The 19,995-nt window shown below is 41.0% G+C and overlaps 2 protein-coding genes across 3 annotated transcripts; both read right to left on the bottom strand.

Annotated features, from left to right (window-relative positions):
- Positions 1–2,995: 2,995 nt before the first annotated feature.
- LOC115046841 (solute carrier family 2, facilitated glucose transporter member 1-like) lies at positions 2,996–9,666 on the bottom strand. Its single transcript, XM_029507473.1, has 10 exons — positions 9,649–9,666; positions 8,184–8,276; positions 6,581–6,741; positions 6,249–6,489; positions 4,916–5,078; positions 4,614–4,801; positions 3,782–3,886; positions 3,598–3,699; positions 3,290–3,493; positions 2,996–3,202 (listed from the first exon to the last, which is right to left on the bottom strand). The coding sequence occupies exons 1-10, from the start codon at positions 9,664–9,666 to the stop codon at positions 2,996–2,998; spliced, it is 1,482 nt and encodes a 493-aa protein (XP_029363333.1).
- A 4,825-nt stretch (positions 9,667–14,491) lies between these two features.
- Positions 14,492–19,597, bottom strand: LOC115046334 (cilia- and flagella-associated protein 57-like). 2 transcript variants are annotated; one of them, XM_029506637.1, is made up of 3 exons: positions 19,454–19,597; positions 15,082–15,243; positions 14,492–14,933 (listed from the first exon to the last, which is right to left on the bottom strand). In XM_029506637.1, exons 1-3 carry the CDS (start codon positions 19,508–19,510, stop codon positions 14,757–14,759), a joined length of 396 nt encoding a protein of 131 aa, XP_029362497.1. In that variant the 5' UTR covers positions 19,511–19,597; the 3' UTR covers positions 14,492–14,756. The 2 variants fall into 2 exon arrangements, with proteins under 2 accessions (XP_029362497.1, XP_029362498.1); XM_029506638.1 differs by having other exon boundaries at positions 15,100–15,243.
- Between the last annotated feature and the right edge of the window lie 398 nt (positions 19,598–19,995).

The following is a 19,995-nucleotide window of genomic DNA, read 5'->3' as shown; positions in this document are numbered from 1 at the left end:
TGATGCTTTTCATCATAAAGCAGTTCTGACAAAGAAAATCTGCCTCGAAGATGGAGTTGGGCTAAAAGTTACCGATCTATTAAAATGGCATCGGGTCATCCAGAGGGGAAGATGAATTTGAAATGAGAATAAGAGGTTATGGGACCTTTGTGAGTCTGTGGTCTTAGCATGGTCACCAAAATCAAAGAACTCCAGGTGTCGGGACTCTGGAGTCAAGTGGACGGGCAGGAGCGCGTTGCCATAGCTGATACAGTGAAGTCACTTTGGAAGAAGCAGCTGCCAGCTGCCAGCCCTACGTTGCAGTTTCCCAGCGACTCAGACTGAACAGCTACAGGAAAAAAGAGGGCACGACTTCTATTCTATTTATTACCTCTGACACACTCTGAACCTCTACAGCTGCTACAGTCTTTCAACACACATCTAAATAAAGTTACCACATCTGAAATGACATTGGCCAGGACTGCATTATTATATTTATTAACACCTTAATGTACAACAAATGCTGATTTACCACCTTTGTGAATCTGAGTTTGGCATCATATTGATGAGTAAAACAGGGTTACAGTTGTCACTGGAATCACCATGAATGACACCTGCAGGAAACAGTTTGCTGGAACGGTTCAAGTCAGCTCAGCAATCACAGGATGCTGATTAGTTTTTTTTTGGCATTGCATTAGAAAAATTCAAGTGTGGGTTTACTGAATCTTTTATTTTTTAAAACAGTTTATCTGTTGGACACATATAAACATCACAAATTGTAAATCACAATATTCCTTAATTCATTTCAGCTGTGGTGGTGTTTCCCAGGTATGACTTGCTTTGCTCCTTGTGGAGATGAATCACACAGTACACCTGTACATACATATATATACTAATACTAGGTATAAGACTATTAGTAATTATAGTGAAAGCCATTCATGCCACAAATTACATAAAGATATAATTTAGATGGAAAAATAATTCATTTGTCTTGTTAGTTTACTCCTTGTGTTCAGCAAAGATCAGTTTTGGTGTAATCATTAAAGAGTCAACTAAGTCTTTCCACAAGATAGAGAATCTACCCATTTCCCCATATCTCCTAATGTCTCTGGCTCTATCATCAAGTGCGACATTTGTCTGTGGACAGAAGTTTAGATTACCGTTACAGTCTTTTGGATGAAGGAACATTTTGCAAATGATTAGCTTAATTGCCAACAGATCACCATCATGACTGGGTATAAAAAGAACATCTTAGAGAGGCAGAGTTCCAAAAATCTCCATAAAACTGAGTCAACAAGCTGAAGACATTTCAGAGGCAGGCTTAAAATCAGTACTGGACTGAAACATGATGCTGTAAAGGAAAATCAATGCACTTGCTCAGGAACATTTTCAGAAGTCATTGTCTGTGAACACAGTTCAGGGCTATCCACCAATGCAGGTTAAAGCTCCATGATGCAAAGAAGAAGCGGTAAGTAATTCGGTACCTGCTCTGTCCTCTCAGAGCCAAAGCTTATTTAAAATGGACTGAGGCAAAGTGGAAAACTGTTCTGTAGTCAGATACATAATCATTTTTCAATTCTTTTTGGAAACCAAAGAAGACGCGTCCTTCGGACTAAAGGGAAGAGGAACCGTCTGCTGTTATCAACCCTCTGCATCTGCATTAGTGCCTATGGTAGCTCGGGCAGCTCGGACTTCTGGCACCATCAATGCTGACAAGTTTTAGAGGAACACATGCTTCCATCCCGAAGAAATCTGTTTCTAGGAAGGCTCTGCATATTTGAACAAGACTATGCTAAACTACATACTGCATACATTACAAGAGCAGGGCTCCGTCGTCGAAGAGTACGGGTGGTGAACTGGCCCGCCTACGGTTCAAAGCGTTACCACGTTGAAAACATCTTGAAACTAAAAATGTAACAAAGAAGACCGAGGACTATTGAACAGCTAGAATCCCATATCAGACAAAAATTAGACAACAATCCTCTCCAAAAACTACAGCTCAGTTCCCTGACATTTACAAACAGTAAACATGGCTCTGTCCCAACTTTAAGCTGTGCTGCTGCGATAAAATTAAAAATGACCCCTTTTGTTTTAAAGGTACATTTTCTCAGTATAAACAATTGTTGTCTACAGTTTAATTCGAAAAAAAGAAATATGGGTTTATGTGATTGGTAACAATCAAAACAACCCAACAACCCAAAGCCTGATCTACCTGAACACACACACACACGCACACTAACCCATTGTAGGAAACTCACATGGCTCAAAAACCTTTAAAGGTTTAACCTAGTTTCCTTCGGCTGCTGTATTCCTGCTGCCCTGTCATCTCCAAACCTGATCCTTTCAGCTTCAAAAATAGAAAACCTCATCCCATTATCCATACCACTTATCCATCAGGGACGTGGGGGTGCAGGAGCCAATCCCAGGTTGTCCGTGGATGGCATGCACCCATGACAGTCTGCCAGTCCACCGAAGGGGCCCACACATCGGGACAATAAGAGACCAACAACCACTCACACTCACACTGATGCCCACAAGCAATTTAGAGTCACAACTTCAATGTGAATGTCTTTGCGCCGTGGGAGGAAACCAGAGTACATGCAAACTCCACACAGAAGGGTCACAAGGCCGGGGATCAAACCCAGAACTGTCTTTCCATGTCCATCCACAACAGAAAATCACAGATTCACATCATACGCTGGGGGTTCCCAGGTTTTTTTTTTTACAATATTGCTCCAAATATGTCTAAACTAACCCTGGTCTTTCTGCTGCAGCACACCACAGTCTCTTGTTTTGAAGCAGCCCATTACCACACCATTTTTTTGTCACATCTGATCACAGACTGAGCCCAAGTAACTAACAGTGATGCCTCTTATCAGGTGATAAATCTGTATATGACCTTTTGTCTCAAGACTAAACCTCCAGCCATGACATTAAATTATAGGATACTTGAAAGTGAAAATGTAACGATGTGGCCTAAGTGTAGTATTTAGCTGTGTGTGCGTAACAGCAGCTTTCAAAGGTCAGGGTCGTCGCCGCGAAGGGTGCTGAACTCCTCAGGGGCTGAGTACTTGTCAGAACCACGACCAGCTGACTGGCGGAAACCCGCTGAAATCTCGTCAAAGGTGCGACCTTTGGTCTCTGGCACCTTGAAGTAGGTGAAGACAAAGAAGCCTAGCAGCAGGATGGTGAAGATGATGAAGACAAACGGACCACAGAGTTGCTGCGTCAAAGGCAAAATATAATTAAAGACAAAAGCTCCAGCATGGATTTTTCTCAGCAGTTAGGAAGATTCATGCAATCAACTCACCTCGACATACTGAAAGCACATCCCCACTAAGAAGTTGGCAGACCAATTGCAAAAACCTGCCACTGCAATGGCTGCAGGCCGAGGCCCCTGGCTGAAGAGCTCGGCCACAATGAACCAGGGAATGGGACCAGGGCCAATTTCAAAAAATGCTACAAAGCTGAAGATTGCGGCAATGCTGACATAAGACATCCATCTGAGCTGGTCCTGAACAGAACACCACAGATACTCAGTCAGCCGTTTAATAATAATAATAATAATAATAAAAAAAAAAGCTAACAGATGAACTAAAAGGGACCTCATAAACTTACCAACAATGCCATGGCAACAGTTAGGAAAACAGCTGAAACTGCCATTCCCATCAAACCAATGAGGTGTAGCGGTCTCCTGCCCATTCGTTCCACCACAAATAACTGCAGAGGAGAAAGAGTGTCTTCTTAACTGATGAAGGCAAAATGCACCACAGAGTTGTGATATTTATTTTCTTTGGCTTACAGACACCACGGTGAAAGCGGTGTTGACCACTCCTGCACCAATGGTCGCATAGACAGGTTGGGACACGCCAGCTCGCTCAAAGATCCCAGTTGAGTAGTAAAACACCTTTAGAGTGACAGAGGGTGACAGGGGATTTTTTAGAGTTAGTCCTAACGTACATAGCAATTGTAAGCATTAAACTATATTGGCCTCACTGAAAATTTTAATTCAGGACAACCCTCATGCATCAGTCCATCCTGTCATACATGTACCGCAACATTTCCATCCAGGTCCCTCTTTCCAGCTTGAAGAGTGGCAGAAATGGGGGGAGGGAGGGTGATGACAACTGAAACCAGTGTCACCCACGTGGATCTATGAGCCTCCTGTTTATGGAGTGCATGCTCTACCCGCTATGCCACTGGCACTCCACCTCCAACATCCATTTATTGTACCTGAAGGTGTCCTTCCAGTTGGACATGTGCAGCATGTCCAGCTGGAATCAATACTTTTGCCTGTTTGTGAGTGTATACCTTCAGTGGTTGGAGGACTGCTCAGCAGATAAAAAAAAAATACTGGGAGATGCTATCCTGAATATACAGTGACATTGTGATTCTACAGTATATTCAACAAATGTGATTGTATATGTGAAGTTTGTATTTAGTTTACTGCTGGAGCTCTACTGCTGTCCCTCAATTAAAAGTCACTTTGGAAAACTGTCTGAAAACTAAGTAAATGTAAACACAACCTAGTTATTCATTTGACCCTAATTAGACTAAACGTGTTAATTTGATCCTCATTAAGCTTTCCCTGTCTGACACTGAGAGCACACAGAGGTTCACACACAGAGGCTTACAGCGTTGATTCCAGACAGCTGTTGTGAGAGGTGCAACATGATGGCAACAAAGATGGGCTGGCGGTAAACGGAGGAGCGAAACAGCTCTGGGATCGTCACCGCCTTCTCCTTTTTCATCTGCAGGCTCTCCTCCCTCATTTCCTGCATGTCCTCACTCACGTCTTCAGTGCCACGCAGCTTCATCAAGACTGCAACAGAGTATAACAGGTTACATCGGGTAAGGATGTCTGTGGTGAAAGGACGAGACGTTCATCATCAAGGTTGTGTGTACGTGTGTGCATGCGTGAATGCGTGTATCTCACTGGTGCGGGCCTTGCTCTCCTCGTTGCAGTTGATGAGGAGGTACCTGGGGCTCTCGGGGCAGAGAGGAAGGAGGACACACTGCAGCACAGATGGCAACAGAGTGAAACCCAGCAGGAGAGGCCACAGAGTTGCATTCCCCAAAATGGACTCAATCCCAAAGACCTATTCAACACACAGAGCACACTGCTCACACACACGTCATACAACCCTGTGCGGTACATTTAGCTAACATCAGATTGTTTCCATGTTGGAATCATACAAATACAACACCGACACTTGAGCCCAGACAACATGACATCATCATTCATTTTTTTCCATTCATTGTCTACCGCTTATCCGTTTCCAGGTCGTGAGGCGTGCTGGAGCCAATCCCGGCTCACAATGAGCGAGGGCGGGGCACACCCTGGACAGGTCACCAGTCGCAGGGCCAATATACAGAGACACACATAGACAAAAAAAAACCACTCACACTCACACCCAGACCTACAGACAATTTGTGGGAGGAAACCCACACAGGCACAGGGAGAACATTGAAGCTCGGCACAAAAAGGCCCCAGGCCGGGAATCAAACCCGCAACCTTCTTATTGTGGGGCATATAGGCTCAAAATTATACACACATGCTGAAATGTATACATACATTCACCTAAACCTTTTAATAAGTGATGCCCAGTTAACTTCTCTTTAGTGATCCAATAATATGATACATATATAACATTTAATTCAATATAAATCATTTAATTCAAGTGAATGCAATGGTCACCTCACCAAGGAAATAAGTTTGTTTTGTTCCATGTTTAGTGGAGCACCCTGGCTCCCTTACCCCCCTTGTGATTTTTTTTTACACCACGTAATGGGTCCTGAGTCCAGTTAAGATGTTTTGTGCCTGTGTTGCTTTCTGGAATGGACTTAAGGTGCAGGAACAATGAACAGGAAACAGAGTGATATCAATTAAATGACTACTGTTTTTAGACATTTATATATAACAAATGTGTGACTGTGACTTCTGATTTAGTCACATTAATAACATCACTTATACTATTATCATACTATATATGACAAACTTACATTATTACTTTGATCAAATTATTTAATCAAATTCAACAGGAAACATCTGTATAGGAAGTGAGGACACGCTGACGTGGTGCTTTTACTTTGCTGCTCTAAATTATATTGACGTAATCATGAGTTTCTGGCACACAGATCTCATGTGGCAGCCGCACTAGTTGACGCTTCAAATGTTGACATTATGACAATTTAGACAGCTTAATTTTCTCAGTCGGCAGCCAGGCATGATGGGAAACTCTAAGTGGGTGTTTGGCTGAGGCAGTTACCTGCGCCACAAGGATGCCAATGACTACACCAAGCTGGTGCAGAGTGCCTAAAGCTCCGCGGAGAGACGTGGGTGAGATTTCTTCAACATACATAGGCACAAAGCCAGTTGAGAGGCCAGAGTAGAGACCAACGATAAAGCGGCCAATGATGAGCATCTCATAGGAAGCAGCCATCTTAGAGAAGCCCATCAACAAGGCAGCAATAAAGGCCAGTACATTGGCCATGAGCATTGAGTTCCTCCTGAGGAGAGAAGAGGAACATTCATGGATGGCTTGACACATTTTAGACAAGGTTAGATTAATAATGTAGTTGGTGAAAAGAGGAGTCGCACCTGCCAAAGCGGTTGACAAAGATGCCGACGGAGAAGGAGCCAAACATCCCCCCCACAGAGAAGATGGCTACGGAGAGTGACCACAGGGCGGTCAAGGTGCCCTGAGAGATGGGCTCTGAAAACCTGCTGCTCCACGTCTCATTGTAGAAGCTCTGAATAATCTGAAGAACACAGCAGCACACAGTAGGCTTTGGGAAAAACAGAAAAACCTGCTTCTTTCTGGTTACGCCTGACTTTCCCTCTTTTTCCAGAACATATTCTATTGATACTGTTCATGCCCCTGAAGAAACTTTGTTAAGCTCTGGCACTATATAAATCTATGTCTATGTGGGAACTTTACATACTGCCAATGATGGGATAGCTGCACCCAAAATAAAGACCTGGGCATTGAACGGCCTGCATGATGGTTCCTTCGGGAACACAAAGTCGAGTACAAACAGCACCGTTTTACTTCCCTAACCCTAAAGTTGAAAGCTTAACTATCACGCGGGCTAAAGAGACCATCTTCATTTAAATCAACTTTTATTTTTATTTATTTAAAATGTAATGGTTCAGTGCACCTGATTGAAAAATAATTGCCCACTTCCCTGTTTTATTGTCCAATTATTTCTTCTTAATTGGGCCATAATGCACAAAGTCAACATACTGCTGTATGAAATAAGATTGAAAACAGCTGTGACCATGAACTCGAAAGGAAACTTTCAAGTTCACTGGGCTAATAGAGCAAGTTATATCTTGATTTCTATACAAACTGACTTTTCTTTGTAACCAGTGGAGGCGCCCCCTGATGGCCTTTAGATAGAAATGCAAACAAACCTTTTCCATGCTGAGTTCACTTTATCACAACCTTGAATGAGCAACTTAAACTAACACCTGACCTTTGAGTTAACATCTAATAATCAAAGCGTGTATGGTTGTCTACATAAGACTGGGAGACACCAAACAACAATAATGACACCTCTGAGTTTCTGTGTTTGAATACAGAGCACTAATCTATAGCCCCAGTTCGTTTGAGGTGCTCCCACAGTGGCTTCTCAGAAAATGTTGTCATGAGACATGTGGACGCTTAAAGCTTCTTAATCCTTTTCTCTGTGAGACCCCCTTCAAACACCACTGACAGGCTCAGAGGCTTGTCAGTGGTCAAGAGACTTAAGCTGAAATGCAAAAATCAGGGGCACGACAGCATCCCCCCCGTGATTCCCCCTGTTGAGTTGCCAGCTCAGGATTTTACATTGTGCACACAACAGTAGGACTCTACTGCACCTTCAGCTGCTCAGGTGTCACAATAACTACCTCGTTCAGGTGAAATGAAATCTTTGAGCTGCATTTATACTAAAGGAGTTCTCCTAAAAACACCCAGATCATCAATTAAAGATGGACCTCTTGATACTCCTGGTAGAAATAAACATATTTATTGAATTCATAGATTGACACCAGACATGGTGATTTGAATTTTTCTGTGAACCTTTTTCTCATATGATATTTCAGTTCATGCAGCCTCTATGTGCATGTGATGACCAGCGTAATCATCCATTATTATTCCCTACATGATATAAATCTGTTTAATTAGGCTGAGGCACCTTTGGCATGAAATAATACTCACATTCTGAGGAGCGTTAATGACTCCGGTGTTGTAGCCAAACTGCAGAGAGCCAATCACAGCCGTCCCTGCAGCCATGATTAGCCAGGGAGTCACCTGTTGTTGTAACAGAGACACAAGTAATACATTTAGGAACAGGAATTTTCACACAGCAGGCCCAAGTGACCCAAATCTGACGATATACGTCTATATCATCAGATTCGCCCACAGACAGTGAGCACCAAGGCTTGTAGTGCGAACCTGCATATGACAACAGGGTATATTCTGTAGAAACTATGATGCCAACCAGGCTATAGCTTTTCATGTCTGCTGTTGTCGTGTGCATCATAAAACAGTTGAATTTATGTTATCCTGTGTCTCTCTGAGTTCAAAATGAGCGATCACAGAGTGGCAGAAAGAGGTAGAGTGGATTAGCCAATGTGCCGATTAACCACAAAGGAGCCAAGAGGTTCAAATAAATTAGCCCAGCTATAGTTAGTTCAAACTGTTCAAACTACACAGAAGCACATTTAAATACATGAATCTGAAGTTTAAGAGAAGGTACATCAACATTTTCACGGACAGAGAATCATCTAATAGACCATCATTCATTCGAAATGTAAAAACATTTTGCCTTTCAACAATAACAAGAGCAAGAAACTAAGATCAGAAAACATTTTTCAATTCTTTTCTCATCTGGAAACAGGGAACCCTAAACGATCTATTGAGCTGACTAGATTACTCTGGTATACATCCCATGCTTGCTGCTACTATTAACGTCCTCCTGGTTTTTATTTCGCGCTCTTTTTTCCCCCCTTTGTTTTCCCATCCGCCTGATTTGCTTCTGCCAGATGAAAAAAAAAAAAAAAAAAACAACAAACAAGAAACAACAACAACAAAAAATCATTATTTGCACCATAAATGAAATGGAACCATTTTTCTAACTTGATTTGCTCTCTTAAGTTTGGGAAGAGAACATGAATACACCGTGACTTAACTTCCACTTTTGATTCCGAAACAAATATCTAATGTGAAATTGTTTGTTTTTTTTACAAAATAAAAAAAAAGAAGAAAAATCAAAAACAGCCCCCCTTTTTTGCCAACTGTGACACCAAAATGATTTTTGAAACAAAGTTGAATTCCAAATGAATTATTGATCTTTTGGATGATATCCTGACTGATCATAGAAAATAAAATGCGCTATGATAGATTAAATAACACAACTATACAAAGCTCTGATATTAATGCATAATAAGTATGTTTATTGTTATATGTAGTAACTTCAAGAAATGTCTACAATAAATACTTGAGAGACTGAAAGCGCTGTGCATAAGAACACACTCGCACTCAAAGTGCTGCTGTCATGCGCACAATCAAGACAAAGAGGCCCACACAAAGAGAGCACTGTCTATTTCAATGCTTGCTGACATTTACAGTGGGAGTGAATTATTATATTAGTGTGATTGGGAGCATTGCTCAAAGTAGTTACCTGCCCGCTGCACTCCATGCTGACTGCTGGGGAACTCTCACAGAATCTACAGTTCACTTGCAGGCCGAGAAAGAATCCAAATCATGAGTATTCCCTTCAGTCAGGTGCTCATGCTGCTTTCTGCGGTGTTGTCCTGGCCAACATGACTGTAAACAGATTTCTCCAGGACTCACCCTCCATTCACCTGCTGCAGTAAGCAGCTTACTGATGTCAGCACTAAGTGGATCTTTATGGGCTGCCGTGAGCACAACAATCACTGTGCTGATTGGCTGAGGAGAAAAATACATTAACAGATTAATAATCCCTGTGTTGGTATTAGATATGGATCAAATACTAATCAGAAATATTAACTGTGACACAGAAAAGTCTAAAATACCTCTGTGACTGCATAGTTAGACCTTATAAATTAGATGTGGCCCCTGTCTGACTGAAACAAAAAATATGAATAATGATAATTTAGTCAGTAGAGGACTCAGATGAACACTTGCCAGGACTACTTGTTAGCTGCTGTGGTATATTTCACAAGTCATATAGGCCTGCTTTGATAAGTGTAAGTTTCCCATTACATTTTTCCTGGAAATTATGATTTATTTTTGTTTTTTTTGTGGGGGGGTATTTTGTACATAGTGGTAGTTGCAATAAAAGCACTTGTCAGAGAAAAATCGTTCTCACGTTTTCACAAAATGTCACATAATACAGGAAAACAAACTGCTTTTAATTGATTAGATTAGATTTTATTGGTAAAATTAATGAAGAGATGAAAGAAAGAAAGAAAGAAGGAAAGAGAAACAGACTGAACAGGAAAAGAAACTGGACAGAGAGAGAGAGAAAAGAGGGGACTAAGGTAGTAGAGAAAAGACACAGCGGTAACAAGGAGGGGTCGTGGTTATTAGGGACTGGGAGGGGGATTCACAGCTTTAGGGGACTGTCAGATGTCAACCGGGGTCATTGTGTCAATAACCAGGTTGTCATGTAGGACACAGGGCTGACTGCTGTAATCGAGGTGGGGCGGCTGCCAGTCCTCCGAGTACAGAGATGGTGGTTCCTCTTCAGCCTCTGGGGGATTTCGATGTATTCGTAGGATCTTTTTATTGACCCAGGACGTCAGCTTCTGTGGAGGCGACTTTGTTCTCTTCTCCAGCTGGGATGTGAGATCTTTAAGCTGTTTTTTTAAGTTGTGCTCCGACACAATCTTGTCATTAAGTTTTTTGATGAAATAATGTTTGAGCTGCTTCAGCTGTGAGTTAGCTTTCTCCAGCTGAGCCTGTAGATTCCTCGTCTCGTTGTAGTGGCTCTGGTAGATATTTTTGTGCCTTGAAATCTGTGTGCTGAGACATGTAATGCATTGTTTGTAGACTTTCCTGGTATTTTCATCCACCTGAATTTTCTTGTTATTTCCTACATGGTGGCTTTGCAGTCTCATGACTCTGCTCCGTAGATTCTTGGGATTTTCGATGTCATACATGCACGTCTGAATATCCTCCTTAATACGCAGCAGAGAGGTCTGCAGACAAGCGACTTTGTCCCTCAGTATGCAAAAGTCTGGCTCACGGGCATTTGCCTTGTACCTGAGACTTCTGATTGTTTTCTTCAGGTCATAATTTGTAAGTTGTGACTTTGATAAAAAGTCAGTTTTTAGCTTCAGCTCCTCATCTATCTCGGCCGCTTCAGTCTTCAGTCTTGCGATATCTTTCTCCAATTGAATTTTCAAATTCTTATAGAGAGCATTTGTTTCGTTTGCTGCCAGTAATTCATGTATGATCTCGGCCTTTTGATGTTTTAAAGAAACAATCTCCTCGTTTCTATCGCTGATCTCTTTTTTTTGGTATTTGACAGTTTCTCTTAAGCTGGCCACAGTTCTGTTCAGAGAGGTCTCCCTTCTGTTTTTTTCTTTTATAATCTTCTTCTGTTCTTCCACTGTCTTTTCCAGTTCTTCGTGCCGGGAACTCCTTTGCTTTTTGAACTGCTCAAAGTCTTCGCTAATCTTTCGTTTCTCTTCCTTTAATTTGGCCACTTGAATTTCCAACCTGCTCACCCGAAATTTGCATTCTGGCTCAATCTTTGACAACTTCTCCTGAAGTTTTGAGACCTTTGAAATCTCACAGTTCAGTTTACGCTGCATCATTTTTCTCATATCTTCCACTTGTTGGGCTGCTTTCTCTTTTTCCAATGCCAAAGCCTTGTCAAATTCTAAAGTCATGTTGGACTTTGCATTTTTAAACTCCTCTTTTGCTTGGGCAAGTTGTTTGGCCAGAGGATGTTCAGGGTCAGAGATCTCTACTGGGTCGGTCTGTGTTTGGACATGTTTTTGGAATAATACGCTCTCCTCTTCTATTTGCGCCATATCACACATGTCCTGGTAAAGACTGCCATTTATATTTTCACTGGTGGCCAATCGACTTCTCAACTGCTCCACAATGTCTTGCTGGACTTGAAGATTTTCTTCAAGAGTCTTGATTTCTTTCTTTTGAAGCCCTATGGTATGTAAGTTGTTCCTCGCTTCTTGTCTGAAGGTTTCTTCGAGACCAGTATATATGTCTTTCAGGTTCTCGATCTTCCACAGCAAATATTGTACTGTCTGTTCTTCTGTCACTGGGTTCTCCATTGCAGATGATAGGAATGCTACTTGATCAAACTGAAGTTTTGAGCAAAACTTGTGCCTGTCACGGTTGAGTTGTGTTGTTGTGTTGTCTGGAGTTTAAATCTGTTTGACTTCTGTTTGCTATACCGGCCACGTGCATTTATGACATAACGTGATGTCATCACTTGGAATCCTTTGAAGTGATTGGATCCTCAACTTCAAAGAATTCCATGTGATGGCAGCTGATTGGTTACTCAGCAATGACATCACATGTGATGTCATGCTATCCTGTCCTTGTGGTTGCTGAGGACATGGAAGGATGGACAGGCAGACAAACGGAGACTAACAGAGACAGACAGAAGAGAATAATTCACTTTCAAAATGAGGGTTTGCTCCCTCTCCATCTGCTGCAGTGAATGTGATATTCGACTAAAAGTGTGACTGTATTTATGACATTAGATGGGCTTAAAGTATCCATACATATCCATATATACATTCTTTCATTCTAGAACGTGCACTTCAACAAGAAGCAGCAAAGTCTGCTAGCTCTCAATTTCTACTAAATTTTACTTTATTTTTGTTGTATTTTTAATATTTTAATATTTTTATGTGCTGTCCAGATATTGAATTATTGGCAGTTGGTATGAGACCATACTATGTACCAAGAAAATTCAGTCATATCATAACAATATATGTGTACATTCCACCCAAGGCAACTGCTGAAGTGCCATGTGAAGTTCTCCATGAAACTGTTGCCAGGATGCAGACTAAGCATCCTGAAGTACTTGTATTAATATCTGGAGATTTCAACCCCTGCTGACTGGATAATGTTTAGTTTTTTTATATTTTTTATTTTTATTTTCATTTTGATGAGCTCCTGACTAGGTGAATTTCCCCTTGGAGATCAATAAAGTTATATCTATCTATCTATCTATCTATCTATAAAATAAAATGTGAGTAATGTTTAATAAAGGTGTAGCCAGGCAGTCCGAACAGCCATTCTAGTATCAGAATATCTATGTTCTCAGTGTTGTTGAACGATGGGGGACAGTGCACTGGAGGGTTTTCTCCAGTCAGAAGTAAGCATGCACGTTAATCAGCATGTTAAGTGTATTGTTATTACACTTTGTTGGTAAGGACAATTATGAAACTTTCCCTGCACATTTTGTGCAGGCTTTTTTGTGTTGAGCTGTCATCACTGCTCACTGGATCTAAAGGGGGGTAGGAAACTTGAGGTGCACTCAAATTGAAAAACAAACAAACAAACAAACAAAAAAAACTGATTATTCGACCCAAGCTGTGAATATTTCAGAGACTGACTCATACTCACTTGTTAACGTAACAAGTGAGTATTCTATTCTAATGCCAATCTCCTCTGAGAGCCTAGAAATTCGATATACCTACAAGGTTGGTGGAACACACGCCAGGTGGGTTACAAAGGCATATTAGGTTTATCGCTTAAACTGAAAATTTGAACAGTTTCTGATATTTCATCAAAAAGGTTGTGTGCAATGACAAGAAAAGAGCAAAAGCAGGGTATCGTCAAAATAATTACAAAAGGTGCATAGATCAGCTTCACATCTAAATCTTAAGAAATTGGGGTCGCAGATATATGTTACTGATTATTTTTAAGTGTGTCTTTGTCATCTCAGGGGAAAAAGGCCACTTTCTGAATTTTGAATGAGTGTTAGTCATTAATGGTTGATTGTCCATATTAGACACTTTCTTGAGCAAAGCTCTGTTCTAATCATGCTAAATCTTTTGTTTCATGACATCAATAATTACCAGTGATTAAATTACAAAGCAAAGGCAGAGTTAACGGGAAATTAAACAGGTGCACCTAATAAAGTGGCCTGTGAGTGTATGTGTGTCAGCATTTAAAGTATGTAACCACAAACAAACAAAAAACTTTTTGGTCCATCTTTTGGATTTAATTCTTAGTCCTGGTTGTCCAAACAGTAGTACAGCAAGCAAAAAAAGTCCACGTTAGGATGGAAATGCTGACCTGAGACCTCGCTTTACTTCCCCTTCGACTGTAATCATCAATGTTTCTTTTGTCCATGTCCTTTCTGTGACCTGACCTGATCTGTTGGCAGACACGGCGACCTTCTCTTGTGCTGAAACCAAACCAAACATTCTTAAAGAGTAACAAGTTCATTATCTCTACAATGACAAATGTCAGGTAAATGTCCACAGGTACACTCAATGGGGAAATTGATATAACCATCACAATGACAGTCTGCCACACCTCATGTTGTTCAGTTGGTGTTCATGTAGGGGCAAAGAAACTATCTGGCTCTTTAGGTTAATGGAGGACATTAACTGTCTCCATCTGTCTTACTAATGCGTTTGCAGGCAGAATCCACAACGCAAGATCTCACTAACCTTCCATCAGGCTGTATGTCGAGATTCTGCATGCTGCCTAATCTGATCATTTCTAATCATTTATGGGGGGAGAATGCGATAATTTCTAATCGCACAGTCACTGCATTCACATTGATAACAGAGAGGAAGGTTACAAACGTTCCTAACTGAGGTTCCCAACATGTTTGGTCTGATTCTTGGGATCCTCCCCTGAGTTGGGACGGGACTTGTTGGACTGCTTGTATTTGGCCAGCTGAGCTTTGTACTCTTTGAGCTGAGTCCTCACCAGGCGCAGCTCCTTCTGCAGCTCATTGATTTCAGTAATCAGAGTCACATTTTCCTGCAGAAATGACAATCACTCAGTTAGAACATCACATTGCTCAGGTCTGCTTTTTTACTTTATGTTTTTGCAGTAGAGCATTTGAAACAAAGAATATTCCACCAAGCTCTAAGTCCTTGACCAGTAGAGTGTGAGGTGCATTGAAAACCTTTCTGTTATTTTTGACCTTCATGATCTTGACATAGGCTTTCTCGTGTTGCTCTGTGGACTTGGCCAGCCTCTCCTTCAGACTATTAACAGTGCGTTCCAGGTGATCACGCTGGTGACAGAAGGCCCTCAGAACATCTTCATCTACGCTGCTTTTCTTCACCTTGGACACAGCACACACATGGTTACACACACATATATATATCCCTGAATGTCTCACTGTGGACATACATTAAGACTGCAGGGCAGACACCCATTTGGAAAACGTTTAGCGAGTTACTAAATCAGATGCCATTTTCACATAGATTTCAATCAAAACTGGATGGCGGAGTCCCCTCTGATGCTCATTAGAGTCACTGCAGCTTTAGGGCTCTTTATCAGTGGCTTCACTGTTCATTTTGTACATAGTGGTAGTTGCAATAAAAGCACTTGTCAGAGAAAAATCGTTCTCACGTTTTCACAAAATGTCACATAATACAGGAAAACAAACTGCTTTTAATTGATTAGATTAGATTTTATTGGTAAAATTAATGAAGAGATGAAAGAAAGAAAGAAAGAAGGAAAGAGAAACAGACTGAACGGAAAAGAAACTGGACAGAGAGAGAGAGAAAAGAGGGGACTAAGGTAGTAGAGAAAAGACAGAGCGGTAACAAGGAGGGGTCGTGGTTATTAGGGACTGGGAGGGGGATTCACAGCTTTAGGGGACTGTCAGATGTCAACCGGGGTCATTGTGTCAATAACCAGGTTGTCATGTAGGACACAGGGCTGACTGCTGTAATCGAGGTGGGGCGGCTGCCAGTCCTCCGAGTACAGAGATGGTGGTTCCTCTTCAGCCTCTGGGGGATCTCGATGTATTCGTAGGATCTTTTTATTGACCCAGGACGTCAGCTTCTGTGGAGGCGACTTTGTTCTCTTCTCCAGCTGGGATGTGAGATCTTTAAGCTGTTTTTTTAAGTTGTGCTCCGACACAATCTTGTCATTAAGTTTTTTGATGAAATAATGTTTGAGCTGCTTCAGCTGTGAGTTAGCTTTCTCCAGCTGAGCCTGTAGATTCCTCGTCTCGTTGTAGTGGCTCTGGTAGATATTTTTGTGCCTTGAAATCTGTGTGCTGAGACATGTAATGCATTGTTTGTAGACTTTCCTGGTATTTTCATCCACCTGAATTTTCTTGTTATTTCCTACATGGTGGCTTTGCAGTCTCATGACTCTGCTCCGTAGATTCTTGGGATTTTCGATGTCATACATGCACGTCTGAATATCCTCCTTAATACGCAGCAGAGAGGTCTGCAGACAAGCGACTTTGTCCCTCAGTATGCAAAAGTCTGGCTCACGGGCATTTGCCTTGTACCTGAGACTTCTGATTGTTTTCTTCAGGTCATAATTTGTAAGTTGTGACTTTGATAAAAAGTCAGTTTTTAGCTTCAGCTCCTCATCTATCTCGGCCGCTTCAGTCTTCAGTCTTGCGATATCTTTCTCCAATTGAATTTTCAAATTCTTATAGAGAGCATTTGTTTCGTTTGCTGCCAGTAATTCATGTATGATCTCGGCCTTTTGATGTTTTAAAGAAACAATCTCCTCGTTTCTATCGATGATCTCTTTTTTTTGGTATTTGACAGTTTCTCTTAAGCTGGCCACAGTTCTGTTCAGAGAGGTCTCCCTTCTGTTTTTTTCTTTTATAATCTTCTTCTGTTCTTCCACTGTCTTTTCCAGTTCTTCGTGCCGGGAACTCCTTTGCTTTTTGAACTGCTCAAAGTCTTCGCTAATCTTTCGTTTCTCTTCCTTTAATTTGGCCACTTGAATTTCCAACCTGCTCACCCGAAATTTGCATTCTGGCTCAATCTTTGACAACTTCTCCTGAAGTTTTGAGACCTTTGAAATCTCACAGTTCAGTTTACGCTGCATCATTTTTCTCATATCTTCCACTTGTTGGGCTGCTTTCTCTTTTTCCAATGCCAAAGCCTTGTCAAATTCTAAAGTCATGTTGGACTTTGCATTTTTAAACTCCTCCTTTGCTTGGGCAAGTTGTTTGGCCAGAGGATGTTCAGGGTCAGAGATCTCTACTGGGTCGGTCTGTGTTTGGACATGTTTTTGGAATAATACGCTCTCCTCTTCTATTTGCGCCATATCACACATGTCCTGGTAAAGACTGCCATTTATATTTTCACTGGTGGCCAATCGACTTCTCAACTGCTCCACAATGTCTTGCTGGACTTGAAGATTTTCTTCAAGAGTCTTGATTTCTTTCTTTTGAAGCCCTATGGTATGTAAGTTGTTCCTCGCTTCTTGTCTGAAGGTTTCTTCGAGACCAGTATATATGTCTTTCAGGTTCTCGATCTTCCACAGCAAATATTGTACTGTCTGTTCTTCTGTCACTGGGTTCTCCATTGCAGATGATAGGAATGCTACTTGATCAAACTGAAGTTTTGAGCAAAACTTGTGCCTGTCACGGTTGAGTTGTGTTGTTGTGTTGTCTGGAGTTTAAATCTGTTTGACTTCTGTTTGCTATACCGGCCACGTGCATTTATGACATAACGTGATGTCATCACATGGAATCCTTTGAAGTGATTGGATCCTCAACTTCAAAGAATTCCATGTGATGGCAGCTGATTGGTTACTCAGCAATGACATCACATGTGATGTCATGCTATCCTGTCCTTGTGGTTGCTGAGGACATGGAAGGATGGACAGGCAGACAAACGGAGACTAACAGAGACAGACAGAAGAGAATAATTCACTTTCAAAATGAGGGTTTGCTCCCTCTCCATCTGCTGCAGTGAATGTGATATTCGACTAAAAGTGTGACTGTATTTATGACATTAGATGGGCTTAAAGTATCCATACATATCCATAAATACATTCTTTCATTCTAGAACGTGCACTTCAACAAGAAGCAGCAAAGTCTGCTAGCTCTCAATTTCTACTAAATTTTACTTTATTTTTGTTGTATTTTTAATGTTTTAATATTTTTATGTGCTGTCCAGATATTGAATTATTGGCAGTTGGTATGAGACCATACTATGTACCAAGAAAATTCAGTCATATCATAACAATATATGTGTACATTCCACCCAAGGCAACTGCTGAAGTGCCATGTGAAGTTCTCCATGAAACTGTTGCCAGGATGCAGACTAAGCATCCTGAAGTACTTGTATTAATATCTGGAGATTTCAACCCCTGCTGACTGGATAATGTTTAGTTTTTTATATTTTTTATTTTTATTTTCATTTTGATGAGCTCCTGACTAGGTGAATTTCCCCTTGGAGATCAATAAAGTTATATCTATCTATCTATCTATCTATCTATCTATCTATAAAATAAAATGTGAGTAATGTTTAATAAAGGTGTAGCCAGGCAGTCCGAACAGCCATTCTAGTATCAGAATATCTATGTTCTCAGTGTTGTTGAACGATGGGGGACAGTGCACTGGAGGGTTTTCTCCAGTCAGAAGTAAGCATGCACGTTAATCAGCATGTTAAGTGTATTGTTATTACACTTTGTTGGTAAGGACAATTATGAAACTTTCCCTGCACATTTTGTGCAGGCTTTTTTGTGTTGAGCTGTCATCACTGCTCACTGGATCTAAAGGGGGGTAGGAAACTTGAGGGGCACTCAAATTAAAAAACAAACAAACAAACAAACAAAAAAAACTGATTATTCGACCCAAGCTGTGAATATTTCAGAGACTGACTCATACTCACTTGTTAACGTAACAAGTGAGTATTCTATTCTAATGCCAATCTCCTCTGAGAGCCTAGAAATTCGATATACCTACAGGGTTGGTGGAACACACGCCAGGTGGGTTACAAAGGCATATTAGGTTTATCGCTTAAACTGAAAATTTGAACAGTTTCTGATATTTCATCAAAAAGGATGTGTGCAATGACAAGAAAAGAGCAAAAGCAGGGTGTCGTCAAAATAATTACAAAAGGTGCATAGATCAGCTTCACATCTAAATCTTAAGAAATTGGGGTCGCAGATATATGTTACTGATTATTTTTAAGTGTGTCTTTGTCATCTCAGGGGAAAAAGGCCACTTTCTGAATTTTGAATGAGTGTTAGTCATTAATGGTTGATTGTCCATATTAGACACTTTCTTGAGCAAAGCTCTGTTCTAATCATGCTAAATCTTTTGTTTCATGACATCAATAATTACCAGTGATTAAATTACAAAGCAAAGGCAGAGTTAACGGGAAATTAAACAGGTGCACCTAATAAAGTGGCCTGTGAGTGTATGTGTGTCAGCATTTAAAGTATGTAACCACAAACAAACAAAAAACTTTTTGGTCCATCTTTTGGATTTAATTCTTAGTGCTGGTTGTCCAAACAGTAGTACAGCAAGCAAAAAAAGTCCACGTTAGGATGGAAATGCTGACCTGAGACCTCGCTTTACTTCCCCTTCGACTGTAATCATCAATGTTTCTTTTGTCCATGTCCTTTCTGTGACCTGACCTGATCTGTTGGCAGACACGGCGACCTTCTCTTGTGCTGAAACCAAACCAAACATTCTTAAAGAGTAACAAGTTCATTATCTCCACAATGACAAATGTCAGGTAAATGTCCACAGGTACACTCAATGGGGAAATTGATATAACCATCACAATGACAGTCTGCCACGCCTCATGTTGTTCAGTTGGTGTTCATGTAGGGGCAAAGAAACTATCTGGCTCTTTAGGTTAATGGAGGACATTAACTGTCTCCATCTGTCTTACTAATGCGTTTGCAGGCAGAATCCACAACGCAAGATCTCACTAACCTTCCATCAGGCTGTATGTCGAGATTCTGCATGCTGCCTAATCTGATCATTTCTAATCATTTATGGGGGGAGAATGCGATAATTTCTAATCGCACAGTCACTGCATTCACATTGATAACAGAGAGGAAGGTTACAAACGTTCCTAACTGAGGTTCCCAACAT

Source organism: Echeneis naucrates, chromosome 7 (genome assembly GCF_900963305.1).
Source record: "Echeneis naucrates chromosome 7, fEcheNa1.1, whole genome shotgun sequence".
NCBI classification, from domain to species: Eukaryota; Metazoa; Chordata; class Actinopteri; order Carangiformes; family Echeneidae; genus Echeneis; species Echeneis naucrates.
Note: the sequence above shows the minus strand (reverse complement) of the source record. Positions and strands in the feature narration are given on the sequence as shown.

Bases quoted from the DNA above. Each gene is read 5' to 3' on its own strand.
- LOC115046841 (XM_029507473.1), bottom strand. The intron at 6,490-6,580 runs GTGCGACTCCTC...TTCTCTCCTCAG, and splicing joins TTTGTCAACCGCTTTGGCAG to GAGGAACTCAATGCTCATGG. The intron at 3,887-4,613 runs GTAAGCCTCTGT...GTCACTCTAAAG, and splicing joins AGCTGTCTGGAATCAACGCT to GTGTTTTACTACTCAACTGG.
- LOC115046334 (XM_029506637.1), bottom strand. From the start codon at position 19,510: ATGGACAAAAGAAACATTGATGATTACAGTCGAAGGGGAAGTAAAGCG. The intron at 15,244-19,453 runs GTCAGCATTTCC...GCTGTGTCCAAG, and splicing joins GAAGTAAAGCGAGGTCTCAG to GTGAAGAAAAGCAGCGTAGA. The intron at 14,934-15,081 runs GTTTTCAATGCA...TCATTTCTGCAG, and splicing joins AGGTCAAAAATAACAGAAAG to GAAAATGTGACTCTGATTAC.